Here is a 25,548-nt window from a genome sequence, read left to right on the forward strand (position 1 = left end):
GAGAACTCTGCGTTGCTACATGTAGGTGGGGAGTGTGTCCTGTGTACATATATATGAGATCCTTTATTGTCTGTCCTCTTCTTCCCCTGAAGTCCCGTGCTTCTTTCTCGTGATATTAGTCTGACGTACTGCGGCGAAAAGAGGTTTATACGAAAACACGGCAATACGGTGCATGTATAGTATTTATATACCAGGGCGATAGTAAGATACCAAGCAGCCTGTATGTAAGACTGGTAAACCCTGGAATGGATATTCTGGTAGCTATGTCCTACCAATACTATCAAAATGGGCTCCAAAAGGGAGAGGAGGCATCGGTCCTTAGTATTGCCATATATACATTGTTTATAAGCTGCCGTCTCCTTCCGCAGATCGGTTCTTGTAGCGTGGCGCCACCTTCACAACCATTCGGAGCATCCTCTTTAAGCTCATGGACCGCTGCATTTCTAGGGGCGAGTTTGAAAAGTGTTCTGACTTCTAAGATGTAATTGCGGCAACGAATGCTCTGCTAGAACGACAGGATAAATAATAGCTTTTACGGCGACCAAGGCTTATCATCAATACTGATTAAAAGTCGGAATCCAGCCCGGGTCCTGGGTTGTTGTTTTGATTGAGTGATTCGGGGTTCCGAAGCCCCACAGTGGGCGAGAGAGCTACATACCTCTTGACCGTGAAGCTACTAGTGAACTGGCATCCAAACCCGGCTTTAGCCGTATCAGTTTCTAGGGCCTGCCACAAATAGCGTCATGACGTACCGGTGCGTGTTTGTCTCTTACTTGCCAAAAGCTTATACTATGTTGAATTGATTTAAATTTACCTTAGTCGCAGAATCCTATGCCTTCAATTCGTTCGGATGATTCGCAGACAACTCGTTGTATTGTAATTTTGGCTTAGACTGGAGTAGGGCATATTATTTATTACACATATCTCCAGTTAAACCTCCACAAACCCGCTCCCAGTCCACCACACCACACCTATTGTAAGTGTTTATGTCTAACAAGTGAGACTAAATAGTCACATTTCATCTAAACTCACAACAATATCGGTCTGTATGTACTAGTTCCGCCCGTATTAGGTTCGACAATAGGAATTTTGGCATCGGGATAATAGGACATCAATGCAAGCCTCTAACTGAACCAGACAAATGGGTCCCTAGCCGAAGACTTGTAAGAAATTATGGACTATACTCCGTTTAGACAGGATGCACGTCGTATTTACGCCATAGCATAGCAGCTCTATCACGACCTGCTATTGGCGTATGGAGCATGTATGTTAAGACGTTACAATACATCAAGGCTATGCGTATGTCATCAACATAGAATAAACTAAAGGTTGGAAGCCACCTAGCAGACCATCTCCTCAACTTATGAGACTAGTGCGCCTAAATTACAGTAACTAGGCTAATTTGTAGACACCATTTCTACTTCACGATTGACTTCTTGGAAAACTACTCCTCACTCTCATCCTCCTCGCTTGTCGCTTCAATGTTTTTTCTTGGCAGGCGCGATGCTCCAAGCCCACTATCACCACCAGAAGCTTCATTGTGGTCTTGATTTGGGATACTATGTCTGCAGGCGTAATCTGGTCGTGGAACATACACTCCAGAATCCTTTAGTGTAAGCTCAATATCAGGCAATAAGGTGACAAGGGATGAAAATTGGTCGATTGGCAACGAGATGCCCTGTATGAATCATCAGCAGGACGCGATAACAGTATGAGGAAGATGGCTAGAGAGGAACCAACTTTCTTGCCGGGAAGCTCTTGGCCATCTTTCTCGTAGTATTCCCTGATATTTACCAGTGTCTTTCCTCGAAATGAGGAAATAGTGACACGACGCAGTTTTGATATTTCCCAGTACCGATCCCCATTTGCATCAACATTTCCAGTAGCACTAAACTTCGTTCTTTTCAACTGGGGATGTTCATCGTTTACAATTTCACCAGCACCTGACGCACGCTTTCTGAGCCTGGAAGCCATGACATACGCTGTTATTCAGAAGTAATTGATATGCGTAGAGTGGACGAAGGAAGTCCGTGCTGATCTTAGATAAAAAGAGTCTCTGTTAGCAAAGTTGATGTAGAGCTACGGAGACAGTACTACTCGGTACAAGATACAGGACGGAGCTCTTATCTTTTGTTATCACCACGTGACCGATGCTAGAAGCTTGTCAGAAATAGTTCGTATAGCTACTATTGCCACAGTCGAAAAAGCCCATTATGACTGCTCTATAAGCAGCTTAGGACATATTCGGGCATAGAACCACAAGTTACTCCGTAAACTATACCTCAATAGCACTCATTTTAAGTCGTGATAGTAAGGGCAGCTTAAAAGATGACGGACCTCAATCCCTGTATGAGAACAGAAAACACAAGCCCTCGCGCAATGATTGGTACTTGGAGACAATCGAATACCTTCTCAAGCGCTTCACGACTGGCAGCCGCTCCCATTACACTTGTTAAGGCCTGTGGCAACCCTTTCTGCACAAAAGCTTTCCGTGCAGTCTCCCTTAGACGCTCCTTTTCGGCCTCGTTAGGTGCAGAAGGCCAAGACTTCAACTCAGCTTCTGTTGGGAGGACGTTCTCACGAAGTTTGGTGATATACAGGCCAAGCGCTTCGTCAGATGTGTTGGATTCAATCATTGATCCTTGCAACAAGCCGCGAATCGTCTCTAAATTTGGGTTCCCGGGGCGTAATATGTATGACTTCGCCGCATTTAACAGAGTCCGGCGTATATTCCAGGCAGATGATAGTGTATATAATTCATTTATCACTGCAAAAATGAGTTCCACAGCTATTCGGGTTTCTTCTTGGGTGATAGGGTTGCCTAGGCCCTCTGAACTATCTTGCGAAGCCGTATTCACCCGCTCCCCTATTTGAGTATGGGTATCTTCCTCCCTGGGCCTACCTGAAGAGTGTGAAAGTCCTAGCGAACCACGATGCCTGAGATCCAAGCTAGAGAGGGCAGCAATTCGCTCCGTTTCTGCGGCGAGAGCCTGGCGTGACCCTTTTGCATTTTCTGCTGGATTGTCGAGAGGTATGTCCTGGCAGGGTTTGACTCCCTTCACAGCCGTGGTATCAGACGGAGCTTCAAACAGTGGCGAACTATGCCTCTGATACCTGGAGGGTAATTGAGTACCGTGCATTCCACTATATGGCTCCAGTGAATGTCGTCTCGGATTTCCAGCGTCCTCAGATTTGCGCGGGGGAGACTCATTCGGCTGTGTAAGGGCATTGATATTCTGATTGTGACTATTTGAAACCAAATCTGATGAAGTCTTCTTAACAGACTTCACGCCGAATACCCCGGTCATGCCACCGAAAACAGCCTTGCTGCCGTCGGAAACGCCTTTGGGTGCATTTGCTAAGACGCCTAGAACCCCCTTTCCGACATTTTCGAGGGAGGCCTGGCTTGTAAAAGAGAATCCAGCCTTCAGGGATGTGCCCACAGATGCAGGACCAAGACTTCCACCCTTTTCAAGAAACCGTTTCATTCTTTCACTCTTTGCGAGAGGTTCGTTTTGAAGGGCATCTTGAAGGTATCTCTCCAAACTCCTCGCCAATACTTGCTTTGTCTGTCCTTTCCAACTAGGTAGGATAGGATGATCGTCTGTAAACTTTTGAATTCCGTTTAATCTCGAAATCGTTGCCAATGTCTCATGGAGTGACTCAAACTCTGTGTAGTTCCTGAACACCATCCATCCCGTACAAGACGCGGACGCCGGCTCAATCTGGACTAAGTAATTTGAGATTGGTTTTGATCGCAGCAATGTTTCATCTCCCGAATCTAAGCCATCATCTACCGTTATAGAAGCTCGATGGAGAGTCAGGGGAGCATGTATGTCGCTCTCCGATGCTTGATTCAACGACAAGGAACTTGCGGAATGTAGTGAAGACGGCGAAGAGGGTCGCCTTGCAGGACTTAGTTCGAAGGCATTTTCAGATCCAAGCTCATGGATCTTCTGAGTCGGCTTGGCGCTCACATTCTCAAACCCTAGCTGTGTTCTAGCATCATATTCAACCCTTTCCGTCCCATGGTAGGGCTGTGAAATAGGATCTTCTCCGCCTGAAGAAGGTGAGGTTTGAGAATCATTATATACCGACTGCTCAGCATTTTGATGCTGCAGGTCTTGTGCTGCGATCATGGCACTTAGTCGCTTAGCTTCCACCATGGCTTCTTCAGTTGCCTTATCTATATGGGCAGTCTCTGAACCCACTTTCTTTCCATTCACTGGTGTTGGAAAAGGCATATTTACTTCTTTGGAACCTTTGGCTGCAGTTACACCATTGGTTCGCGCCCCTTCAACACCAGCATCAATTGCACTCATAATTTCAGATTTGCCTTCATTAAGAAGCTGAATGATCCATCCATTGATGAACTCTGGACGTGATAGACTCGAAATGATGGATTCGAGGACAACACCGGCTAAGATCTCGCGAAGAAAATCCCTTAGAGGAGGCAGCGCGTAGGCTTTCGGATCCAAAAAGCTGGCCAATATATCGTCCGCTATCAAGTTGAGTTTCTTATGCTGTTGTTGGCTTGCTAAGACATTTGCCAAACTGCTCTCGGGGGAGAATTCTAGGTAACGCTGGATAGTTTGTTCTGGCGTCATAGTGGGCCCAATAGTCTCAAAAGCCGTAGACAGTTCGTTCAAGAATACGATTAACATGGAGGATGAATTTGTGAGAAATTCCAAGAAAGTGTCTGCTGCTCGTTTACGTGAGAGGTGTGTTGACACAGAGGTTATAAGGCTGATCAATGTCCTCCGGCAGGAGAGAGGAAATGTCCTCTCAGACGGCAAGATCGATTCATACCAACAACTTTCTCTTTGGTAAGCTCTTGTCTTATTTAGAAAGGTGGAACCTTACTTTACATAGTCCCTGATCACCGCGTCGGTCAATGATTCCAGCGCGGCAGCTGTCTCTGGACGGAAAGAGGTGTAGTCCGGTTCTATTTCCACCACATCATGTGAAAGCTTCTGGGTGTTGTCATGGCTTGATCCAATTCCTGTGGTTTTGAGTTCAGGCCAGTCAAGCAACCTATGAGCTATATCCAAACCTGTTTCTCTTCTCCTCTTAGGAAGTCGATAATTCAATTCGTTCCCAGAGGAATGGGTACTCGCCCCCTCCCATGACGCATGTAGGACGATGCCACTAGCTACCCCAATCAGGAGCAGACCAAGTCTTCCCAGAAGAATATATGTTGCGCATACCAAGCCAGCAAAGACGCCGAGTAGAACTTCACTACTAGCAGTAGAAAGGAAACCAATGACAATTTCAAGAAGCTCCTTTGATTGCGCTGTATTGGTTCCATGGTTGTTTGGGCCGGTTTGTTCTGCAACACTTGCTTGGTCGGGGAGGTCAGGTTCACCTGGCTGTGAAGGAGCATCGGCGGGAGTGTCCATGGTTATTGACCCCATGAAATGACAGTTCGCCACAAGGGTAGTAAGCAGTTTAGAAGGAGTTTAAACCCGCCCCTTGTTCATTTATATTGTCAGGAGTGTTTGTTCCCAGACACTACTCCTATGTGAAATTCATGATACAGTAAAAAGTGATTGCAGTGGGCAAGCTGCCTGGACCTAGTCAAACTAATTAAATACCCGACGGGAGTGTATCGGTACAACCATGCGATCAACCTTATTCGTGTGCATAGACTTAGAGGGGAAATAATGTGCATACGTATGTATGTACTAGTTCCTTGAAAATTATATGATCTCAGGTATAGATACAGAGGCATGCCTCTAATTAGGGAATGTTGTTGATGTCGTTGATAGCACTACTCCGTACATTTCGGATACATGACGGCAACTCCTTAGGTTATCAAAGCACTCATCCAACACTTGAAGAAAGTATGTACTTGGGATAAGTTGTTGAAAATGTCTCCATTCGTTATTGCCTTGCTCCACTGCCGGAAAACAAGGTATCTAAAGCAATAGAATGGGATTATTCTCCGCTATCCGAGTGAATCTAGGCATTCAAAGTACATGCGTTTCATGCCAGATGTAAAGATGATTGCGGTACAAATAAAGTCAACAGAGCAACTATGGAGATTTTGTTCCCCTATCTTTTTTCTTCGAGGCCACCTGGCCCTTATAGATTTCGTGCCCGCAATATTTATACGACCTGGTGCATCCCAAACGGGCGAGTTCATCGTATTCTAATATATTTTGTATGGGTTCCATGTGCAACAATGGTTATCTGTCCAGTCTCGGTCCTTTTAGAGATAGTAATTGATGTGAAAGCCAGTGACGTCCCCACTTTATTAGCCCGGCCCTCAATCTCCAGCCAGTCCCCAGTCGTCGCCGTAGAAAGGTAATTGACATGAATATCTGTGCTCACCCCTGTAGAGTCGAGGCCACAGGAAGCGATTGCTAACCCGCCTGCCCAGTCAGTGACACAGGCCGAGAAAACACCATGCAAAGTGCCCTTTGAATTAAGGTGGTGAGGAGCGACTTGAATGCGAGAGTGAAACACGCCTTTTTCGGCATTGTAGATATCGATATCATTAAGAAGAAAGGCATATATCGGACTAGCGACTCGGATACGCTCCCAAGCTCCCTGAACTTGTTTTAGCTCTGAGCTCATATTATATTGTTGTGCGTTGTTCAGCGCTTCCGTGCGTGCCTCCTAAGGAAAATTTGGGAGGGAGACAAAGTGCCCCACGGTAAGGAAGAGGGCAAGGTATTTATTTCCTTGGGGGCCTCTCAATAATTTGTACGAATGTTACTAGTGTCGGCCGTATTAATGTACTGCACAATACATACCGGCGCATCCGAAGACTAGCTGAAATCTATATAGAGTATAGCCATATCAAAATTAGGAAGGCGTACTGCGTAAGAACTAATTACTTCCTGAAACAATTAACCATACCTATAATACTCCATACATTGACGAATATCATTGATAGCTATGATAGAGCTCGTTTAACATTAGGTATACCATGCAGCAAGTAACTCAGTAAGAACGACTACTCAAAAATTCAAGCTTTTACTGAATAAATCTTTATACACTTCGGCCTTATAATGACATATAAGTAAAAGCATACGATAGCAGACGCGAACTATCAGTCTGTGAACATCTATCATGTAGAGCATAGATTGTATTGTCCTGGTTTCCCCTCCCTAAAGCCACGGTGTAACCCCATAAAACGCAAGAGCGTCTCAATCAGGCTTCCCGTGGAGGAACCCTCCTGGACAACATCTGTGAAAGCATGAAGTGGTTAACGTCCTCATCAGCCCAGTATGTCAAGTGGCTGGCGATGCTGGCAATCATGGATATATCAAAAGCCCCTCTGGTTTTGTGGAGTTAGCGTTCCCATTATGTTAGAGGTTGGACGAGTACCATAGGGAGTCTTACTCTTGTATGCTATAGTCAACCCGCCCGTTCGAATTCAAGGACCTCACCTTTGCATCCTCGGTCCTTAATCTCTTCATACGGATCTCATTCCCCGGGTGTTCAGAAGCTTCGTCGCTTGCAGGAGCAGACGCATTCTTCCCAGGTGCACCTTTGATTTTTTGGAAGCCCTCATAAAGCGTCTCTAAGTCCGAGTCTATAAGAGTGGGGTGCCGATCAAGTCTATTTGCGAGATCTGCATCTGTGTTGAAAGATGACTGCGACAGGGTGGCAGAGGTTGGAGGGTTCTGAGGAACATCCTCAGGATTAAGGCCAAGACTGCGATTAAGCAAGCTACTCGCGACGCCTGTCGTGAAATTGGTCCACAGAGACCCCACACTTTGGCCGACACGGCTTCCAATTATTGAAAGGCTTTGTCCAGAGGATGCCCAAAGGCTCTTTTTTACTGACGGCAAAGGCTGTGGCCGGAGCGAAGACATTGCTGGTGATATAAGCGGCTCTATGCGATAACTGACGGGATCAGAAGGATGGAATATATTGTAAAGCTGCTCACACTTCGGAGAAGAAACAAGGAAATGGTCATCATCAGGTGCCATTCCTGTGTTAGCCTGGCTGGGTGATGATTCGGCAGTTGTATCTTTTCCATCCACATAAAAAGTATTTTTAGTTGCTTTACTTTCCGGCATGGATCGACCAGCAATAGTTTTCCCTTTCAGCATCTGGAATAGTGCGATTGGAGAGCCCAAACAAAACAGTTCCTTGCACTCAAACTCTAGTTGCCCGTCTTGCAAAGTTGCTGGCGAATTATCTTGCTGTCCCATAGCGGCAGATGGTCCCCGAGATCCAGCTGGGGATTTTTCACGACACAGGATATCAAAGAGAATGGCACTGCCGAGTGAATGCCCACAGAGACTCACTGACCCTCTAAAAGAGGGGTTCCTCTTTTTGAATATTTTGAGAATTCGGTTGCATTCCTGCTTAACTATGGTCGATATGTGCTCGCAGTACGCACTCTGGTACAAAAGCACATCCATTGCTAAATCAGATATTAAATTGCGAACTGCGGGTACGCTATCGAGTGTAATATCAGCTAACCCGGGATAGGGCTCATCTTCGAAAATGTCTGCGTCTGCAAGATCCAGCTCTTTGCGATTTTGCCTCACCCCTCGGTAGGGAAAATCGAGGAGGTGCCTCCAGCATCTAGCATAGATTAGCGAGGGCTTAACAGCGTGGCTCAATTCCTCGGGTTTTCTTCCTCTTTCTCATGGAAAGGAGCCCGCTAGAGGGCCGGGGGATTATTGTATCAGCTTGATAGATTGAATCTATAAGGAATCACTTACACCGGGAGTACCTGGACACGACAATTCTCGTGTTTATCTCCAAATGCCGAGTTGAGGGCCTGAAGATCAGGAGACACCTTGTACACATTTTTCATGGTCTTCCGTAGGACATTCACATCATGGATAAAGTTGATACTCTCTAGCCGTAGCCCAAGTCGTTGCCCAATCCCGTGGGTAACAAGAACTAGATGGTCAATTTCTCGGTCTCTATCATCACCATCGCCCTGTCTCGAATCCTCCATCTCCTTCTCTTCTTGTCTACGAGCTTGTTCTTCAATCTCAGCGGCATTCTGCGGTTCGCCAGCGAGAGATGACATCTGCCTTTCGAGAGTCGATCTCTGGTTTATCCCAGGGGTGCTGTTGTTTTCTAAATGAGAATCCATCACTCCAGGTTTCATGCCTTCCAGTACACGGTGGTCCTGATGATCTGAATGGCGCGCTTCGGGGGTGAAGACTGAGCCCTGGTTTGATCTTCGGTTGGGGTTTCTGGGATCAGGTGCTTCCTTCTGTCTTTTTGTCTCATAAAAACCGCGTACTAATCGTGTACCTGGCACCCCACCCAGCTTCTGGTATACCGTGGTGCTCACACGGGACATGAAGTCATCATTTGTCAGTAAAGCTGTGGAGGAATCCTGGTATGTCACTAAGCTATTCATGTAGGCACCAAATAGGCGATATGTGTGGAGCCCATTTGAAGGTACGTGGGTTATATGCCCAGCATTTTCAGTACGATCGCGCAACGTGCTGGGCTCTAAGAGCAGCGTGAGTTTATGCCTCTGCGCATTTGAAATAGGGTCATGATTACACAGGCTTTAGGAAGACCCTAAGGATCAAGATTACGAACCTTCGACTTCTTCAAAGCGCCACGGTTTAACTTTTAGATATCCCTCCTCAAGTTGGGTGGCGAGGTTCTCTTCGCATGGCTTGATCGTGGAGCCGTCCTGGACAAACCATGTTCCACGACGAACTTCGTATATGGGGCCTATCCAATATGCTGGACTGAGCTCCCTTCGCTCTATATCCACATCGAAGAGATAGTCCTCATTGACAGGTACCTTTGTGATTTCCTGGGCCTCCCCAGTGGCATTGTTAGGTTTGTTTTCGCCCTTTCCACCCTCGACAGCGGCTATATTTTGAAATGCTATTTCAATGGTCTGAGAATCCTTGACTGAAAACGGGACGAACTTCTTGGGAGGGGGGAGAGGTTTTGAGGCGTGTTTCTTTTGCTCCGAGAGCGAGGGTTTCCATTTTGGGGAGTCCACAGCATAGAACCACCTTACCCGCAAGGAAGGGCAGTCTTTAGGATAACGCTGTGGACTAAGGCGATGCCGGTGAGTGACTGTGTGGTCTTGGCCTTGAGAGCGTTGCAAAATGTCTGGCATATCATTATAGCCACTGTCGGGTTGAGGCGTTGTGCTCCTGGAGACATTCCAAGGAGAGATCGCCCCCAGGAATGTCCCTCTCTTACTCTCCTTTGACATTGAGCTCTGAAGAGCTCGAAGAGTTGAAGTGCGAGCCAATTCGACGCAATTACTGCCTGGTGCCAAATGAGAACAAGGCTAAAAGGGAACGACTGGCCGATGAGAGACCACGCGGAGGTTGAATTTAAGATATGAGTAATAAGTCTAAGCGTTGTCAATAGTTATGTATCCAGAATTTAACACTCTGGATTGGTCCGGGATCAGAACATGCAGATCCGATTCCTCTTTTGCCTTTCTTTTCTTCGTTCCCACACCCTCCTTCATTTGAGGGACAAAATTCGAGTTATGCAAAGCATATGGGTGATATACCAGTGCTTAACTAGGCTGTCAGAGTTCCAGGGCCAAGGGAACCAAAAAAATAAAAATAAAAATAAAATAAAGGGACAGAAAGAGGAATAGCTGCGGGGCACTGAGTAACCGGTAAGGATCTGATTCTAATCAACTTAAGTTTGGCATGCTGACCTTAAGGCAACGTGTCTAAAAATCCCAGAAGCGAAGAAATAATCTTAGAGATGGGGAAACGCTGCAAGGGAGAAAGACAAAAGACAAAAGGAAAGGAGAAAGAAAATTTTCAAATTTATATCTTAATGTCTAACCAGAGAGAATGGCTAAGGGGCCAGTTAGTATTGGTAGTATGTATGTACATACATTCGTGTAGTGGTACCTCACTCCCTATGAGTAGTAAGGTAATGAACGATAGTAATAGTTACTAGCAGGTAAGTAGTACCGTCTCAGCTAGAGGTGCAGTATACTTACAGGTAGAGATGGATTGGCCCAGCAGAATGGCCCTAGCGGCACGAAAAATTTGGGACGACATCATCATGCGTCATCCCCAATATCTAAACAGTAGTTCTAATCATCCATGCATTCATCTACTATTTGTAGGGTAATTCAAGGGGTGAGTTTCACAACTTCAATGTGGTGGAATAACCAAAACAATATAAAAAACTAGACCTTTCAGTTCCTAAATAGCTTTCGTACCTCTTATACCGAAGAGATTTGTCGTCCCAGCTGGTCCCCGCGTCATCACCATTCTCCTACTAGCGCCCAAAAACCCCACTCCGCTTTCCACCAAATCCCACTCCGCCATCCAGGGGAAACCAACGCAAACCATCTCAAGTGAAGTCCTAGGCTACCGAATTACGGACAGCGCTCACCTCGACTTGCTTCGCCATCATTCTTCAATCGACTATCGTCTCTGAAGACATCAGACCTTCTGTCATCCTCGGCTATCATTTGTTGACCTCCTGGCTAGTGCCTTTCCATAGCATTACCTACAAACCACTCCGTTGGATATCAGCCAGCGTGGCGAGTAAGAAAGGCAATAATGAACGTCCTCAAGCTTCAAAGGTCTGTAAAATTCTTTTTGGCAATTGCTGGACTATCTATGCAGAGAAGTCTGTCTTATTCCTACATCATTTGCTGAGCAATCGGTTCATATTCTCATGGTCTTGTCTATAGGAAGTTCCAACAGTTTGATCAGGGCGAAATCTTTACTCTTCAAGATGCCTTTCGAAAGTTAGATGTTGATGACAAAGGCTACTTGGATGAAGCGACCGTGATCAAAGCTACTCAACAAGCAGAGCGCCAGCCATATGACATCGTACGGCAGGCGCTAAAGGAGGTTGAACTGGATAGCTCTCGCCGGGTAGAATTTGAAGACTACGTGGATGTTAGTATTTCCATTTTTAGCCGACGTTGTTTTATAATACGATAGAGAAACTAAGACAGTGGAACAGCTTATCTCCAAGCTGCGCTCTACTCCCGGACAAAGCGGGTCTGCCAGCACTGCAGGTACCGCCGCGGTAGTACCCGGTAATGGGGCTGGCTCATCTCGCCATGTCTCTAAAGGCAGTATAGGGGGAAGAATTCATGTCCAAGGTTCATCGGCAAATGTAACTCATACTATTAATGAGGATGAAAGGACCGAGTTCACGAGACACATCAATGCCGTTCTTGCTGGCGACCCGGACATTGGTCACTTCCTGCCGTTCGCCACCGATACATTTGAGATGTTCGATAAATGTAAAGACGGCTTGGTTCTAGCAAAACTGATCAATGACAGTGTTCCAGATACGATCGACGAGCGTGTCTTGAACAAGCCAGGAAAGAAAATCAAGGAATTGAACGCATTCCACATGTCCGAGAATAACAATATAGTGATTAACTCGGCTAAGGGTATTGGTTGCTCAGTTGTGAATATTGGAAGTGGTGATATCATAGAAGTGCGCGAACATCTCATCCTTGGCCTAATCTGGCAGATCATTCGCCGGGGTCTTTTGGGCAAAATTGATATCAAGCTCCACCCTGAGCTTTATAGACTTCTTGAAGAAGATGAAACCTTGGAGCAATTTTTACGTCTGCCTCCTGAACAGATATTGCTGCGTTGGTTTAATTATCATCTGAGAAACGCAAAATGGAACAGACAGTATGTTGCCATCCTGTTTTCCTCAAGGGATAATCAGGGGATGATAGACATTTACTGACCGGTACTGCAGGGTGACAAACTTTTCAACTGATGTGAAAGATGGTGAAAATTATACAGTTCTTCTCAGCCAACTGGCACCTGATATTTGTTCACGAGGTCCCTTGCAAACACAGGACTTGCTTCAGCGTGCTGAGCTAGTTCTAGCTAATGCCGACAAACTGGGCTGTCGAAAGTTTTTGACCCCAACCTCACTCGTTGCTGGAAACCCTAAACTTAACCTTGCTTTTGTAGCCAATTTGTTTAACACGATTCCAGGTCTCGACCCTATCACTGAAGAAGAGAAGCTCGAAGTCGAAGACTTCGATGCTGAGGGTGAACGTGAGGCTAGAGTCTTTACGCTATGGTTAAATTCACTGGATGTCCAACCAGCTGTTAACTCTCTCTTTGATGATCTTCGAGATGGCACTATTCTCCTCCAGGCCTATGATAAAGTAATTCCTGGAAGTGTTAATTGGAGGCATGTCAACAGACCACCAGCATCTGGTGGTGAAATGATGCGTTTCAAAGCGGTAGAGAATACCAATTATGCCACCGAGCTTGGAAAGAATATCGGCTTTTCTCTTGTTGGTGTTCAGGGGGCTGATATCACCGATGGACAGCGTACCCTTACACTGGGATTAGTCTGGCAACTAATGCGGAAAGATATCACAAATACGCTGTCGAGCTTGGCGCAGCGGATGGGTAAACTTGAGATTACGGACTCGGAGATGATTCGGTGGGCAAATGACATGTCCCGCAAAGGCGGCAGGACTTCGTCGATACGCAGTTTCAAGGACCAGTCGATCGGATCGGGAATCTTCCTACTTGACGTGCTTAACGGCATGAAGAGTAGCTACGTGGACTATGAAATTGTAACTCCAGGCCGCAGTGACGAAGAAGCATACTCAAATGCCAAGTTGAGCATCAGTATAGCAAGAAAGCTAGGTGCAACGATCTGGTTGGTCCCTGAAGATATTTGCCAGGTCCGCTCCCGCTTAGTGACTACATTCATTGGTGAGTTTGTCTTCACTAAACTGGTCTTGATTGAGTCAATGTAAAAAGCTAACCATTGTGAACAAGGCTCCCTTATGGCTACATATGAGAAGATGCAATGAGTAAGCTCATTATGAGAGTTATATTGTGCTATGATTGGGAGTGTCACCCTATTCCATTCTCAGCCAATTCCAATTTTCTTCCTTCTGAATGGCTATTGCGTTTCCATGTGTGCAGCTTTATTAACCTGCTATAAGTTTTCGGGCATATTCGTAAAGAACAAATCTTAGAAGAGGCAGAACCCCCCATTACGTCAATGCTTTAAATTCTATTCCTTGACAGTTTATCTCGTTTCCTTTAATAGCCTACAAATAGCTTCAGCCATGGGTGAAGTACAAGCAATCTACGTAACCAACAGTTAATGGTTATAGCATAACAAGCACTTGAACTGGCATTTCTGGTTCTTCATTCATCCGTAACGTGCTTCTGCTAGATCAATATAATTCGTAAAGCAATTCAGCGATTAAGCTGCGCAGATCATCAATAGGTCATAGGGGAGCATATCACCAAGAAGTGCATCCCACTTTCATGTTTCTTTACGATCCAGGTGCTACGAACATACACATGCTCTGCTCTACATTACTATCGGTTTCCGGAACTCGCAACGACCGGTCGTACAGGACGGTTAAAGGGAATGCTAATCGTCTTCATATTAAACAGCGATTTAGACGTATGACGGACCGCTGCGGATCGTGACGGACAAAAGGACGACATACACTGGCGTGGGCGGGACGGGGGAAGAAACGATCGCTCGACGGGCGTTCGGGAAAAGTTCGAGCCGCTGACAAAAATTTCAACGTGGATTCACCAAGTCAAGATCCCAGTAAGATCGATCCATCACCACAGCACTAGGCCTGGTTCTTCTTTGTTCGCCTTCTATCTCATCCGGTTTCCCTGATAATGAAAAGAAAAAAGAAAAACTGCGGTAGAACGAATTAAGGGCATTAAAGACGGCTGGGGAAGGGGAGGCAAAATAGCAAAAAGCAGGGAGGCGACAGAGAATCTGATCAAATACCGGTGCAATCTCATGGTATGGAACCACTATGCCCATAATGGCCAAACCATCAATGTAAAACAAGAGCTGGCAATAGCTCTCTCCACCTCTCTTGAATTCTTCTTCCTTACTCTTTTCTCTTTCTGTATTACTTTTTTTTTTTTTTTGCTTTTTCTTCAGCCTCCGCGGCTCAGACCATGACAACCGACAGGGTGCTAGTACCATGAATTTGGAATGAAGGTAACCTACTCAGCAGTGTCAAGTTCATCATGGGCAGAAGTTAAGGGGTCTAGGACTAGATTGATAAGTAACGAGGGAGACTAGGTAAAAATGATTATCATTCAGAAGTTCATACCTTTTCTGTCTTCGCCATTCGGGCCATTCTCACGCTCATCGTCACGGCGTTCACGTTCATCATCACGGCGTTCTCTATCATCCTTGATATCACGCTCTCTCTCATCAGGGCTGCGAGAACGGTCACGAGAGCGTTCGCGGTCACGGTCGCGGCGATCATAGTCACGGTCACGTCGGTCATAATCCCGGTCGCGGCGATCATAATCACGATCATGTCGGTCATATTCCCGTTCGTACCTGTCGTCCCTACGAGGAGAATAATCGCCGCGGCCACGGCGAGGCGACGGTGAACGACCACGGCGTGGCGGTGTACGATCGCGCCGACGGTCTCGGCCAGAATCAAACCTCCAAGAAGCAGATGGTGGAGTGCGAGCCCACTTTGCACGCGTTAGAAATTGGTTTCTGACTAGATACCGCGGCACTTACTTCAATTTTCAATAAATCATCCCGTCCAATTCGTTTGTTATGCATTTCATGATATGCATCATCGGCATCGCGACGGCTCTCATACTCCACGAAGGCAAAACTTGATAGCGTTAGAGAAGAATGCCAGAAATGGAGTGGGTATGTCGCAACGCACAGTCTGCTGGAAGGAGTACGTGGTGCTGGAATGTCACACCGGACAAGGCGCCCGTAACTAAAGCTAGGTTAGAACCAAGACTAGCGGGGTGTAAACAAACAACTAAGATAAGATTGCTCAATGACCAAAGACAAAGGTGTATAAACAGGTTATAATAGGTAGCAAAAGCGCCGGGGCCATAATGAGTCTTCGAGGGAATGTATGTATATCAAGGAGACGACGAGTAATGCAACAAGCCAAGCTCAGGACAGTAAGGGAGGTCTTGCTCCAACGTCGACATTGCGAGGATCAACCGAGGTGTAGATTGCGAGATGGAAACGAGTCGTCTAGTCATGGTAGCGTGTAGGCAATCGACGAGCGGAACATACCGTTCGAATTCGTAGGCAAGGTCGCGAGCTCGAGTTCCGTGCCCGAAACCGGTGACATAGAGCGTGGTGCCAGGACGAGACATTGTGTGGGAAAGTCGGATATCTCTTTGTATACACCAGCGATATTATGTTTCAGTTAGAAGATAATGTATTGACACAAGGACAAACCTAGCCTAGCTAAGGAGTTTGGGTGGAAATAAGAACAAGAATGGTAAAGGAACGAGAGACAAGTTTCGAACAAGACTACAGGAAAGTGCACATGCCACAAGCGAACTTAACTCAGCCACAGCCATGAAAAGCCCCTTTAACAATTAGTAATTTAAGACTTGTAGTTACTCCGTAAATACGGTATGTAGTATCCACATCCATCACAATCATGTACTTCATACATACTTACCAACTGCGATCAGTAGTAATATACGGAGTACTCGCGTAGTTGCTTTATACCTCATTCCCCACATACTACATCTACGTATGTACTTGAAGCTCTCCATATAGAATTGTGCTGAGTAGCATCGTGACCTGTACATTTTCTGTACATACGACTATATATGTCCTATGCTGTGTTCTGTATCATTAATGCCTATTTAACATCAGTGGTGCATCCCATTGGTATTAGGTCTTCATGAAATGGTATACCAACGTGATCAGTATCTTCGATATTAAGATTCCATGAGATCAGATACTTTATCCCCATGTATACCTCTTTTATACTATGTGTTGTGCATACAACGGGTTTTGCTTTTATAAATTACCAAAGCATGTGGCTCGGCCCACCTATCCCTGACACCTGGACAACTAATGGACGGGACTAAATGCGGTCTTAGGCACGGTTTAATGTTCGACAAGCCGCCGCAATAATGCCTCGTTTGGGTCAGCGTGTCTTTGATTCATTTTTCCCTCGATGTTGAAAAGAACCACTCATTAGCCTTGAAGAGCGTTTTATACATTTCCTTATTTCTGGTACCCAACTTCTCGTTCAGATGATAGTCTAGTTGTCACCTAACGATCAGTTGTATTATTTGTTACTGCTTCCGCTTCGTGCTCTTCGCAAGCTTCTTTCCAATAGTCGGGATTTCTGGCCATGGCACTTTGATTTTCCAGTCGACCTATGTCTATTTATGGCCTGTGCGACGTCAGCGAGACGAATTCCCAGAAGGCTTTCCTACTGTGACTATTTCATAATATAGGTTCGAGCGTCCGCTGATTTTGAGAGCTCCGACGCTGACATACATAACGGCTAGTGAAGGGGAGCCTCCCAAAAACAAGTCAGCCGTCAATATACCTGAGTATCAAACTCCAAACCCCACATTAGGAGCGATTCGGGGTACCTCTACTGTGTCCGTAAATCGTTCATTACAACATGAGTCTGGATCGTCAGGAATCGGTTCGTCACGATGAGCCAAAGACTTCAAGGGACAATACCCTGGCCAAATTAACCCAGTTGCCGCCGACTTCAGCGCCGATCAAGGTAGGATGAGGACATTCCAATCATCATAAGAAGAAACAAATCCCATAGCTCAACGAGTTTCTAGGAAGCGTCTTCGGGAAACAGCAGCAAACTCGTTAGTAAACTTGAGGGCAGAATTTCGGAACCTGTCGTGGCAGCTTTCATTGCTGGGGGTGTGGCAGGTGCAGTATCCAGAACCATCGTGTCGCCACTTGAGCGACTAAAAATCCTGCTTCAAATACAGAGTGTTGGCAGGGAAGAGTACAAGCTATCTATATGGAAGGCTCTTGTGAAGATCGGCAAAGAGGAAGGATGGAGAGGGTTTATGCGGGGCAATGGTACCAATTGCATTCGGATAATCCCTTACTCTGCGGTTCAATTCGGAAGTTATAACTTTTACAAAAGGGTAAGTCATCCAACGCTCTTTGTATTCTATATTATGTACCGTCTCCCTCATTAAGTTATATGCTTATCTTGCAGTTTAGTTTGCAGAACCAATTCCGGATGCTGAGTTGTCACCAGTACGCCGGCTCATTTGCGGAGGCGCTGCTGGAATTACATCAGTCACTATAACTTATCCTCTTGACATTGTTCGGACACGTCTTTCTATTCAATCAGCGTCGTTCGCAGCGCTCAGTCAGCGCGATGGCAACGGGAAGCTACCGGGCATGTTCGGCACTATGGTCTTAATATACAAGACCGAGGGTGGTATATTGGCGCTCTATCGCGGAATCATTCCTACCGTGGCCGGCGTCGCCCCATATGTAAGTTCTGTAATGCTCTTGGCACTATACATATACTGAGAATTCCAAGGTTGGTTTGAATTTCATGACATACGAATCGGTTCGAAAGTATTTGACTCCCGATGGTGACAAGACTCCTAGTTCACTGCGTAAGCTACTAGCGGGCGCTATTTCAGGAGCAGTGGCTCAAACTTGTACTTATCCATTGTAAGATTGTTTGCAGACTTCTAACGTTCTCATGACTCCTTCAATCCCTCCCTTGCACTAACTGGTCGGTAGTGATGTTCTACGGCGACGTTTCCAGATCAATACAATGTCTGGAATGGGTTATCAGTATGCATCCGTCTGGGACGCCGTGAAAGTAATTGTTGCAGAAGAGGGAACGCGTGGCCTTTTTAAAGGAATCGTCCCCAATCTTTTGAAAGTGGCACCGAGCATGGCGAGTAGTTGGCTCAGTTTTGAGCTAACGAGGGACTTTCTTGTTCAGCTGAATGACAAATGATATCGCCATGACTCGGAAGGGATATTTCGCCGATCCCTAAGTTTCGCCTTCCTACAATGGTGTCGTAGCTTGGAAGATTACCACTTGAGCATCGCTTTATACAAGATGGTCTCTAGAAGTGGGAACCAGTTGATGGCTATTTTAAGGAGCCTATGCAAGGTCCTACGTTGCCTAACTTGAAGATGATATAAAACTGCAAAAAAATAGAGTTGTAAGTGAATGAGTGATGTGTGCTTTTATTGAAGGTAGGGTTGGTTCTATTAATGCAGCGGAGCCCTCCTTCAATTACTATACTCCGTAGGCCCTTAGTTTCTGCCTTTCACAAACTTTAATCCTGCTGCTAGTATCTTACTGAGGTGGTGCCCTAATACCTACTACTAGTGGATTGTACTCATCCAATGGTACGCACCTCGGCATGAAAGCAAACATTCCCTCGAGGGGATAGTGGAGCAACGCACTGCAGAAGTTCTTAGTGCCTTAGTTTTCAGGTGCCTAAATTTGCCCCAATACTTCCCGATTTGCTCTAGGTTAGGGCTCAACCCGCGCACACCGTCCGTCTGAAAATCGTAGATCAAAAACCTCAAGAGTTTCGTTTTTGCATACGGGTGCGAGAGCTAGCCAACTCCCAGGTGTCCCATCAGTCTTAGCAGCCATGGGTACGTGTACATTCACATATCACCACACACCATTCCGGCAGAATCATGTTATCGGATACGCATTCGAAAACATTGTTCAGGTCATTTTACACCATATATGAAGCTAACAGTCGAGCGCAGGTATCGACTTGGATCGCCACCATGTGCGTAGCAGCCATCGCAAGGCGCCGAAAAGCGAGAATGTCTATCTGCAAGTTTTGGTGAAGCTCTATCGCTTCCTCGCCCGTATGAAGGAGACTATTCCAGTGGCATAAAACGACGGAAACTGATTAGTGGTCTTGAATAGGTCGCACGGACTCCAACTTCAACAAGGTCGTGCTGCGTCGTCTTTTCATGTCGAGGATTAACCGCCCACCTGTTTCTCTGTCGCGTATCGCTTCTAACGTGACCGATGCGCACAAGGGCAAGACAATTGTCGTTATTGGCTCCGTCACTGACGACAACCGTCTGCTTAACGTCCCAAAGTTGTCTGTGGCTGCCCTGCGCTTCACTGCTACTGCCAGAGCCCGGATCGAGAAGGCCGGTGGAGAGACATTGACCTTGGACCAGCTTGCTCTCCGGGCTCCTACTGGAGCGAACACACTTCTCCTCCGCGGACCCAAGAACGCTCGTGAGGCCGTCAAGCACTTCGGTTTTGGTCCTCATAGCCACAAGGCAAGTTTTCCTTCTTTTTTTCCTTGTTTAAAAGGGCATAATTTCCTAGGAGGACACAATGAGGAGAATTAGGACTAATGCTCAGTAGAAACCCTATGTGCGAAGCAAGGGACGCAAGTTTGAGAGGGCCCGTGGAAGGAGAAGGTCTCGTGGCTTCAAGGTTTAAAGGAGCTTATTACGAAAATATCTTGTATCAGGGTCGGAACTATCATAGCCATGGAAATACATGCGCAGGGCTTTGTGATCTTATGCTTGACCTTTCACTTAGGAAAATTACGGCTAGCTTCCAAAGCTCTTTAGCTGATACGGCAGCGACTCTTACGGATATGAATGAAATCTCAGGTAGAGGAGTTGGAGCTGAATGAAAATTGAAGTTTATACCAAAGATGATCTCAGATATTGGACGAGCTGAACTAGTCAACTAGAGTGCTAGGCTTTTATGTTTCCATCTTTTCCCCCCTTCAGAATAATCACATGCTCGATGACCATTCCCCCGGATCAGATACTTGTAGATGGTTAAGCCATCTAACCCTACAGGTCCCCTGGTATGGATCTTATTTGTGCTAATGCCAACCTCCGTGCCAAATCCATACCTCATCCCATCTGCGAATCGTGTCGATGCATTCCAGAAAACACCAGCGCTGTCAACACCTTTCATAAAAATATCCGCAATGTCCTTTGACCTTGTCAAAATGATATCTGTATGCTTAGAGGAGTGTGAATTGATGTGGGCGACCGCAGTTTCAACCGACGAACTTCCGGGTGGCGCTGTAGTTATCGTTTTTACTGCGAGGATGAGATCCAAAAACTCGGTGCGATAATCCGAATCTATAGCATCCTTGAGCAGATGACCCGGTGCAGCCGGCAAGGTCTTGATTAATGCAGCCTTAGCTGCTGTATCACAGCGAAGAGACACTCCTTTAGAGAGCAAGGCATCTGCAATGACAGGAAATATGGTCTCAAGGGCATCTTGGTGTACGAGTAATGTCTCTAGAGCATTGCATGCAGCTGGATAGTCAGTCTTCGAGTCCACAATGACCTTGACCGCAACCTCCGGATCTGCATCATAATGAAGATATGCGGAACAAAGCCCATCAGCATGTCCGAGAACAGGAATCTTTGTGTTGTCCTTTACGAATCGAACGAGGTCATTCGACCCGCGAGGTATGACAAGATCGATTAATGAGTCCTGGGCTAATAAAGAAGAAATCGCATCTCTCGTTTTCACAAGCTGCACCGACGATTTAGGAACCTGGGTACTCGATATGGCGTCCGAAATAACCTGCGAGATAGCGACAAAAGACTCGGTAGATTCCTTGCCGCCTTTCTGACTTTAGTAGGATAGAACAAGCCATGAGCTTCTTATGAACACTTACCTTTCAGAATTGCAGCGTTTCCCGACTTTATTGATAATGCAGCTATATTCGCAATAACTTCAGGGCGAGCCTCAAAGATTATCAGCAGAACACCTATAGGACAGCTCACTCTTTCAAGCACTAGGCCGTCATCAAGCAGCGTCCTCAGAGTCACATGTCCAACTTCAACATAGTCAGTAATAGTTACATAATCATTCGATATACTTACTCGGGTCTTGCAAATCCCGGACATCAAGTATGCCCTTCAGCATATCATCGTACTTTCCTGGTCGTGACAAGTCAAGTCTCTTAAGAACACTTTGGCTTAAATCACCACTTGCAGCGGCCTGATTCGCCATCTCGACATCCTTCGCATTTGCCTCCAATATAGAATTCTTATTTCTTAACAGCGCATCGTGGAGTGCCGTCAAAGCTCCATTGCGGTCGGCTTCAGATAAAGTTGCCAGGCGTCGAGATGCTAGAGAAGCAGTCCTAGCGATATCAATAGCAGAAGACTCGGTAAGGGACATTTGTGCGGAGTTCGATATAGAGAGGGGGGAGAGAGAGAGAGAGAGAGAGACTGTGTGTCAGTGCCACGATTCAAGTGTAACACAAAAAAGTATTAATGCTGTGATAAGACCAATTGAGCAATGATTTTAAGGGCTGCGGCGGTTAGAATTTTTTCGAGAGAGTGTTTTGGAGGACTCTCGGGCATGCGCTAAACTGACTCACCCGATTATGGTGGGGAATACCCCGTAGGTTGTGAAAAAGAGGGGGGGGGGCCGGTTTAGCAACAAAATAAGCAGGCGGTGTATAATCTTGATCTGATTATGAAGTCGGTAGCGTCATACTCCTTTCGTCCACAAAGCATCGAATGACCTGTTTTCAACAAGCTGTCAGGTTGCAACTTTTCTGGGCATTGACCACTATTCTTCTAGACTGGACTTTGTAATCCAATCTGTCTATGAGAAATGGCCGAGTTTCTTTCGCAACTCACCTCGGTGTCATCAGGAAGCTCCGATGAAGACTATGACAGGCGAATCTGTGACCTCATCACATACCTTCAACAGCCAAGTAGGGCTTCTGAGCTTTCAGCGGCCAGTGGATATCTACTAGATGTAAGCTGAGGCATTTGAAAAAAAGGTTTAAGGGGGAGATGGGAATCGATACAGTCTTCCCCCTTCAGGTGCGGAGATTTCGCTAGCTTACAATCTCCATTGCGCGTTTACAGAACCTCGATCCTTATCTACACACTCTGTCTTACCTATCAATTTTCCTTCTTAAGATCCAGTCCCTCCAGGGCAGCAACAAGAGCCGGCTACCCGAGCAAATTCATCCCGGGCGAGAACTATGGCTCAAGGCTATTCGGTTTCTACGAAGCTTTGATCCTTTTCAGATACGGTATGCTGGCCACGAATGGCGCCAGCTAGTACAACTTGTAGTCCAGGCTGCGCAGGCTGTCTCCAAGGTAATAGTAAACATTACTTGTTTTGATCATTACGCTAACCTGCTATCGCGCAAAAGCCACTCCTGGCAGTTCTAGTTGTCAGGGATGCCATACTTCGACTCGACCCCTCATCAGAGGTCCTCACGTCAGTTCACACCACGTTTATTAAACTCACTCTGGTGTCTAGGTCGTATAGCCTTGCTGTGCCAGTTCTGGAGAGACAAATTTGTCATTTTCCGGCCGTTACTGGACAGGCTTATCAGAACTATCATCAGCCTTTGCTTTGTGCGGAACACGAGTCTAGCACAGCATTTATCACCGATGCTTCTGGGTTTTCCAAGCAGTTGACATACAGAGACCATCTGCAATTTTTTCTCTATGGTGCAATGATATATATGGCGCTAAAAAGGTGGGATAAGGCCCATCATTATCTGAGCATAGTGATATCCTGTCCTGTCACAAATGCCGTCAGCAAGATCATGGTAGAAGGGTACAAAAAGTGGCTCTTGGTTAGCCTGTTAAGAAATGGAAAAGTAGCCTCCCTGGCGAAGATACCATCCATAAGTGTGCAGCCTCCCAGCTAACTGGTATCGTTCTTTGACAGTTGGCCGCACACCCGGATGTTGTCTCTTCGCATGTTATCAGAGCATATCAGTCCTTGGTAAAGCCATATACCTCACTAGCCGATGCATTCGAAAAGGGTGACTATCAAAGGTTGAAAGCTGAAGCTGAGGTTGCACAGTCTATTTGGCGTCTAGTAAGTTATGGGCTGGAATTCTTGACTTTTGTGGTGTCTGTTTTCTTGATGTGCTTATTGATATCTAGGACAATAACACCGGCCTTGTCCACCAAGTAATCATGGCATTTACAAAATGCATGACTCTGAAATTAGGGAGGACGTTTTCTGCCCTCACAATGGCGGATGTGACACAACAGGCGTCCGATTGTTCATCACTCCATGAAGTTGAGTCATTAGTGGCATCACTTGTAATGTCAGGGGCTTTCAGTGCTGTCTTGCTACAATCACATAACTACGATGACACTACAATGCTTCGATTTTCCAATTCAATAAAATCCCTCTATTCGCGGGAACAGTGTGCACGGGGGAGGATAGTGAAAGAGGGTCGGCAATTGGGTGTTATAGGGCGAACTATTTGCCAATCCAACCATGGGCTGGAGCTGAGTAATGAGCATTTTGTGTTTTCACAAAAGAGTCTGAGGTGGTCTGACAACCCTGGAAAAGGCAAAGTCAGCGCACTCAACGAAGCAGCCGGCGGAGGTGACATTGAAGAAGATATTATGGGTGATATCCATTGAAATACCAAAGCAACAAGGAAATGATGCGCTTCATACTTTTACTTGACCCTTGAGACAATACACTACAAAAGGACCTCTCGGTATCACCCTCATAGAAGACAAGTTGGTTCAGCTAATCAGTAACTATGAAAGCCTATGAAACCCGATTCAATAGAGCCCATGGACTATGGTTGTACTAGTATTTATTTTAACGTGACATTTTTGTTTTGTTTAGTGTTCGAGTCCCATCATCTCAGTGTTTAGAATGGCAGTAACCGCAATACTATCATACATCGAGTTTGTTGGTGAATAGCAGCTGAGAGTACTATGATAAAATTGTTTTGTCATTCCTTGCCAACTACCAGCCGACAAGCGGCTAACTTGCTGCTTATTCTACCGCTTTCAGTACCCTGTACGGAGTATATAACAATAAATTAGTTATAGGGCTATCTCATGATATAAAATAATTACCTAAATCGGAGAAATAACATAATCGGTAAACGAGCAGCAATCGTAACTAAGCGGCCAACCCCTATATCTATATGAAAAATAAAAATAATCAAAACCCAATAAATTTAGACTTATATAAAGTAAGTAGTTCTATTGGATTGGACAGTAAATGATAAAAAAAAATTAGATAAACTTTATTATAATATAATAATATTGAAGTATTAATTCAAAGAGAACTAGACTAAAAATACTCTATTAAATAGATTACTTTTAAAGAATGTATATCTATAATATTATCTATATCTAAAATTTAAATTTTTATAGAGTACTAAAATTAGATATAGATAGGTAGGATTCTACTATTCTATCTACTAAATTAGCTCTTAGATATATTTTATCTAAATATTCTGCTTGTAGTATACACATTTATAAAATTATATACTTTAATAAATTCTAATTTTTAAATAATTTTTTAAAAACTAAATTCTGATTTCTTTAGCTATTTAGCTAATTTGTCATGTGGAAGTAAGTTGCCTTTTATTAAGTGCGCCGTAAGGGCGCAGATATACCGCAGTAGGCGGTCACGCACAGCAGAATATATAAGTATATGTAGGCCATCTTTCGGCAAGACCGGTGCCCTCATGATTATTAAAAAATAATTATAAAATCGCAAAGACATGTTGTGGCTATTCTGCCAACCTACCGATTAGCAGTAGAGAAAGCGGTAAAGGAGCTGTTTATTAGCTATTAGTATATTGACAATAGAAGAATAACTTTATTAATTAACTACTTTTAATATATTAGATATAATAAATAATAGTCCCGGAGAGACTATTATTATTTTCTATCTAATTTTAAGTAATATTAGCTATTAATAGTTAATTTCTATATAAAAAAAAGTTAAATTGTTCTAATCTATTTATCTATTAATTTTTATTTTAATTTACTTATCGAGTAAAATTCGGTCAGATCTATATAAATTAAGACTAAATTTTATTTATTTATAGTTTT

General features: G+C 45.2%; 10 protein-coding genes across 10 annotated transcripts; 4 read left to right on the forward strand and 6 right to left on the reverse strand.

Annotated features, from left to right (window-relative positions):
* Positions 1 to 1,444: 1,444 nt before the first annotated feature.
* Positions 1,445 to 1,974, reverse strand: BDV38DRAFT_288719 (transcriptional coactivator p15/PC4 family protein; the record flags this gene model as incomplete). The annotated part of the gene is made up of 2 exons (XM_032061089.1): positions 1,445 to 1,678; positions 1,741 to 1,974. The coding sequence occupies 2 exons, from the start codon at positions 1,972 to 1,974 to the stop codon at positions 1,445 to 1,447; spliced, it is 468 nt and encodes a 155-aa protein (XP_031907482.1).
* A 347-nt stretch (positions 1,975 to 2,321) lies between these two features.
* Positions 2,322 to 5,399, reverse strand: BDV38DRAFT_275974 (PX domain protein; the record flags this gene model as incomplete). The annotated part of the gene is made up of 2 exons (XM_032058124.1): positions 2,322 to 4,815; positions 4,864 to 5,399. The coding sequence occupies 2 exons, from the start codon at positions 5,397 to 5,399 to the stop codon at positions 2,322 to 2,324; spliced, it is 3,030 nt and encodes a 1,009-aa protein (XP_031907483.1).
* A 378-nt stretch (positions 5,400 to 5,777) lies between these two features.
* On the reverse strand, positions 5,778 to 6,659 carry BDV38DRAFT_21660 (PaaI family thioesterase). Its single transcript, XM_032052722.1, has one exon. It carries the CDS (start codon positions 6,577 to 6,579, stop codon positions 6,142 to 6,144), a length of 438 nt encoding a protein of 145 aa, XP_031907484.1. The 5' UTR covers positions 6,580 to 6,659; the 3' UTR covers positions 5,778 to 6,141.
* A 1-nt stretch (position 6,660) lies between these two features.
* BDV38DRAFT_21855 (DDHD family phospholipase) lies at positions 6,661 to 10,424 on the reverse strand. Its single transcript, XM_032052753.1, has 4 exons — positions 9,532 to 10,424; positions 8,688 to 9,438; positions 7,351 to 8,547; positions 6,661 to 7,285 (listed from the first exon to the last, which is right to left on the reverse strand). Exons 1-4 carry the CDS (start codon positions 10,166 to 10,168, stop codon positions 7,159 to 7,161), a joined length of 2,712 nt encoding a protein of 903 aa, XP_031907485.1. The 5' UTR covers positions 10,169 to 10,424; the 3' UTR covers positions 6,661 to 7,158.
* A 1,071-nt stretch (positions 10,425 to 11,495) lies between these two features.
* sac6 (fimbrin) lies at positions 11,496 to 13,750 on the forward strand (the record flags this gene model as incomplete). Its single annotated transcript, XM_032058125.1, has 5 exons — positions 11,496 to 11,518; positions 11,630 to 11,840; positions 11,908 to 12,596; positions 12,667 to 13,649; positions 13,716 to 13,750. The coding sequence occupies 5 exons, from the start codon at positions 11,496 to 11,498 to the stop codon at positions 13,748 to 13,750; spliced, it is 1,941 nt and encodes a 646-aa protein (XP_031907486.1).
* A 1,059-nt stretch (positions 13,751 to 14,809) lies between these two features.
* BDV38DRAFT_264512 (RNA-binding protein) lies at positions 14,810 to 16,172 on the reverse strand. Its single transcript, XM_032056286.1, has 4 exons — positions 15,985 to 16,172; positions 15,617 to 15,673; positions 15,463 to 15,562; positions 14,810 to 15,413 (listed from the first exon to the last, which is right to left on the reverse strand). Exons 1-4 carry the CDS (start codon positions 16,065 to 16,067, stop codon positions 15,024 to 15,026), a joined length of 630 nt encoding a protein of 209 aa, XP_031907487.1. The 5' UTR covers positions 16,068 to 16,172; the 3' UTR covers positions 14,810 to 15,023.
* A 654-nt stretch (positions 16,173 to 16,826) lies between these two features.
* BDV38DRAFT_264525 (putative mitochondrial carrier protein) lies at positions 16,827 to 19,094 on the forward strand. The gene is made up of 6 exons (XM_032056287.1): positions 16,827 to 17,174; positions 17,229 to 17,455; positions 17,520 to 17,840; positions 17,920 to 18,198; positions 18,248 to 18,384; positions 18,457 to 19,094. Exons 2-6 carry the CDS (start codon positions 17,348 to 17,350, stop codon positions 18,677 to 18,679), a joined length of 1,068 nt encoding a protein of 355 aa, XP_031907488.1. The 5' UTR covers positions 16,827 to 17,174; positions 17,229 to 17,347; the 3' UTR covers positions 18,680 to 19,094.
* A 110-nt stretch (positions 19,095 to 19,204) lies between these two features.
* Positions 19,205 to 20,359, forward strand: BDV38DRAFT_264528 (60S ribosomal protein eL18). The gene is made up of 4 exons (XM_032056288.1): positions 19,205 to 19,335; positions 19,456 to 19,560; positions 19,622 to 19,989; positions 20,078 to 20,359. The coding sequence occupies exons 1-4, from the start codon at positions 19,332 to 19,334 to the stop codon at positions 20,153 to 20,155; spliced, it is 555 nt and encodes a 184-aa protein (XP_031907489.1). The 5' UTR covers positions 19,205 to 19,331; the 3' UTR covers positions 20,156 to 20,359.
* Positions 20,360 to 22,073, reverse strand: BDV38DRAFT_264530 (glutamate-5-semialdehyde dehydrogenase). Its single transcript, XM_032056289.1, has 3 exons — positions 21,574 to 22,073; positions 21,366 to 21,527; positions 20,360 to 21,312 (listed from the first exon to the last, which is right to left on the reverse strand). Exons 1-3 carry the CDS (start codon positions 21,872 to 21,874, stop codon positions 20,411 to 20,413), a joined length of 1,365 nt encoding a protein of 454 aa, XP_031907490.1. The 5' UTR covers positions 21,875 to 22,073; the 3' UTR covers positions 20,360 to 20,410.
* Positions 22,074 to 22,087: 14 nt separating this feature from the next.
* Positions 22,088 to 24,351, forward strand: BDV38DRAFT_264537 (putative COP9 subunit 3). Its single transcript, XM_032056290.1, has 5 exons — positions 22,088 to 22,462; positions 22,576 to 22,812; positions 22,869 to 23,324; positions 23,396 to 23,548; positions 23,617 to 24,351. Exons 1-5 carry the CDS (start codon positions 22,316 to 22,318, stop codon positions 24,106 to 24,108), a joined length of 1,485 nt encoding a protein of 494 aa, XP_031907491.1. The 5' UTR covers positions 22,088 to 22,315; the 3' UTR covers positions 24,109 to 24,351.
* Positions 24,352 to 25,548: the final 1,197 nt, after the last annotated feature.

The sequence above is a fragment of the Aspergillus pseudotamarii genome, assembly GCF_009193445.1.
Source record: "Aspergillus pseudotamarii strain CBS 117625 unplaced genomic scaffold BDV38scaffold_111, whole genome shotgun sequence".
NCBI lineage: Eukaryota > Fungi > Ascomycota > Eurotiomycetes > Eurotiales > Aspergillaceae > Aspergillus > Aspergillus pseudotamarii.

What these genes read in the sequence shown, in the direction of transcription:
- BDV38DRAFT_21660 (XM_032052722.1), bottom strand. Translation starts at nt 6,579, where the DNA reads ATGAGCTCAGAGCTAAAACAAGTTCAGGGAGCTTGGGAGCGTATCCGA.
- BDV38DRAFT_21855 (XM_032052753.1), bottom strand. Translation starts at nt 10,168, where the DNA reads ATGTCAAAGGAGAGTAAGAGAGGGACATTCCTGGGGGCGATCTCTCCT. An exon ending in GCGCTTTGAAGAAGTCGAAG is followed by an intron (nt 9,439 to 9,531) that starts GTTCGTAATCTT and finishes CGCTGCTCTTAG; the next exon opens with AGCCCAGCACGTTGCGCGAT. An exon ending in GTTGACTATAGCATACAAGA is followed by an intron (nt 7,286 to 7,350) that starts GTAAGACTCCCT and finishes CCACAAAACCAG; the next exon opens with AGGGGCTTTTGATATATCCA.
- BDV38DRAFT_264512 (XM_032056286.1), bottom strand. Translation starts at nt 16,067, where the DNA reads ATGTCTCGTCCTGGCACCACGCTCTATGTCACCGGTTTCGGGCACGGA. An exon ending in CTTGCCTACGAATTCGAACG is followed by an intron (nt 15,674 to 15,984) that starts GTATGTTCCGCT and finishes ACCTAGCTTTAG; the next exon opens with TTACGGGCGCCTTGTCCGGT. An exon ending in CGTACTCCTTCCAGCAGACT is followed by an intron (nt 15,563 to 15,616) that starts GTGCGTTGCGAC and finishes AACGCTATCAAG; the next exon opens with TTTTGCCTTCGTGGAGTATG.
- BDV38DRAFT_264525 (XM_032056287.1), top strand. Translation starts at nt 17,348, where the DNA reads ATGAGTCTGGATCGTCAGGAATCGGTTCGTCACGATGAGCCAAAGACT. An exon ending in GTTATAACTTTTACAAAAGG is followed by an intron (nt 17,841 to 17,919) that starts GTAAGTCATCCA and finishes CTTGCAGTTTAG; the next exon opens with TTTGCAGAACCAATTCCGGA. An exon ending in TGGCCGGCGTCGCCCCATAT is followed by an intron (nt 18,199 to 18,247) that starts GTAAGTTCTGTA and finishes GAGAATTCCAAG; the next exon opens with GTTGGTTTGAATTTCATGAC.
- BDV38DRAFT_264528 (XM_032056288.1), top strand. An exon ending in GCTCTATCGCTTCCTCGCCC is followed by an intron (nt 19,561 to 19,621) that starts GTATGAAGGAGA and finishes GGTCTTGAATAG; the next exon opens with GTCGCACGGACTCCAACTTC. An exon ending in TTGGTCCTCATAGCCACAAG is followed by an intron (nt 19,990 to 20,077) that starts GCAAGTTTTCCT and finishes AATGCTCAGTAG; the next exon opens with AAACCCTATGTGCGAAGCAA.
- BDV38DRAFT_264530 (XM_032056289.1), bottom strand. Translation starts at nt 21,874, where the DNA reads ATGTCCCTTACCGAGTCTTCTGCTATTGATATCGCTAGGACTGCTTCT. An exon ending in CCGGGATTTGCAAGACCCGA is followed by an intron (nt 21,528 to 21,573) that starts GTAAGTATATCG and finishes ACTATGTTGAAG; the next exon opens with TTGGACATGTGACTCTGAGG. An exon ending in AAACGCTGCAATTCTGAAAG is followed by an intron (nt 21,313 to 21,365) that starts GTAAGTGTTCAT and finishes AAAGTCAGAAAG; the next exon opens with GCGGCAAGGAATCTACCGAG.
- BDV38DRAFT_264537 (XM_032056290.1), top strand. Translation starts at nt 22,316, where the DNA reads ATGGCCGAGTTTCTTTCGCAACTCACCTCGGTGTCATCAGGAAGCTCC. An exon ending in GCCTGTTAAGAAATGGAAAA is followed by an intron (nt 23,325 to 23,395) that starts GTAGCCTCCCTG and finishes GTTCTTTGACAG; the next exon opens with TTGGCCGCACACCCGGATGT. An exon ending in CACAGTCTATTTGGCGTCTA is followed by an intron (nt 23,549 to 23,616) that starts GTAAGTTATGGG and finishes ATTGATATCTAG; the next exon opens with GACAATAACACCGGCCTTGT.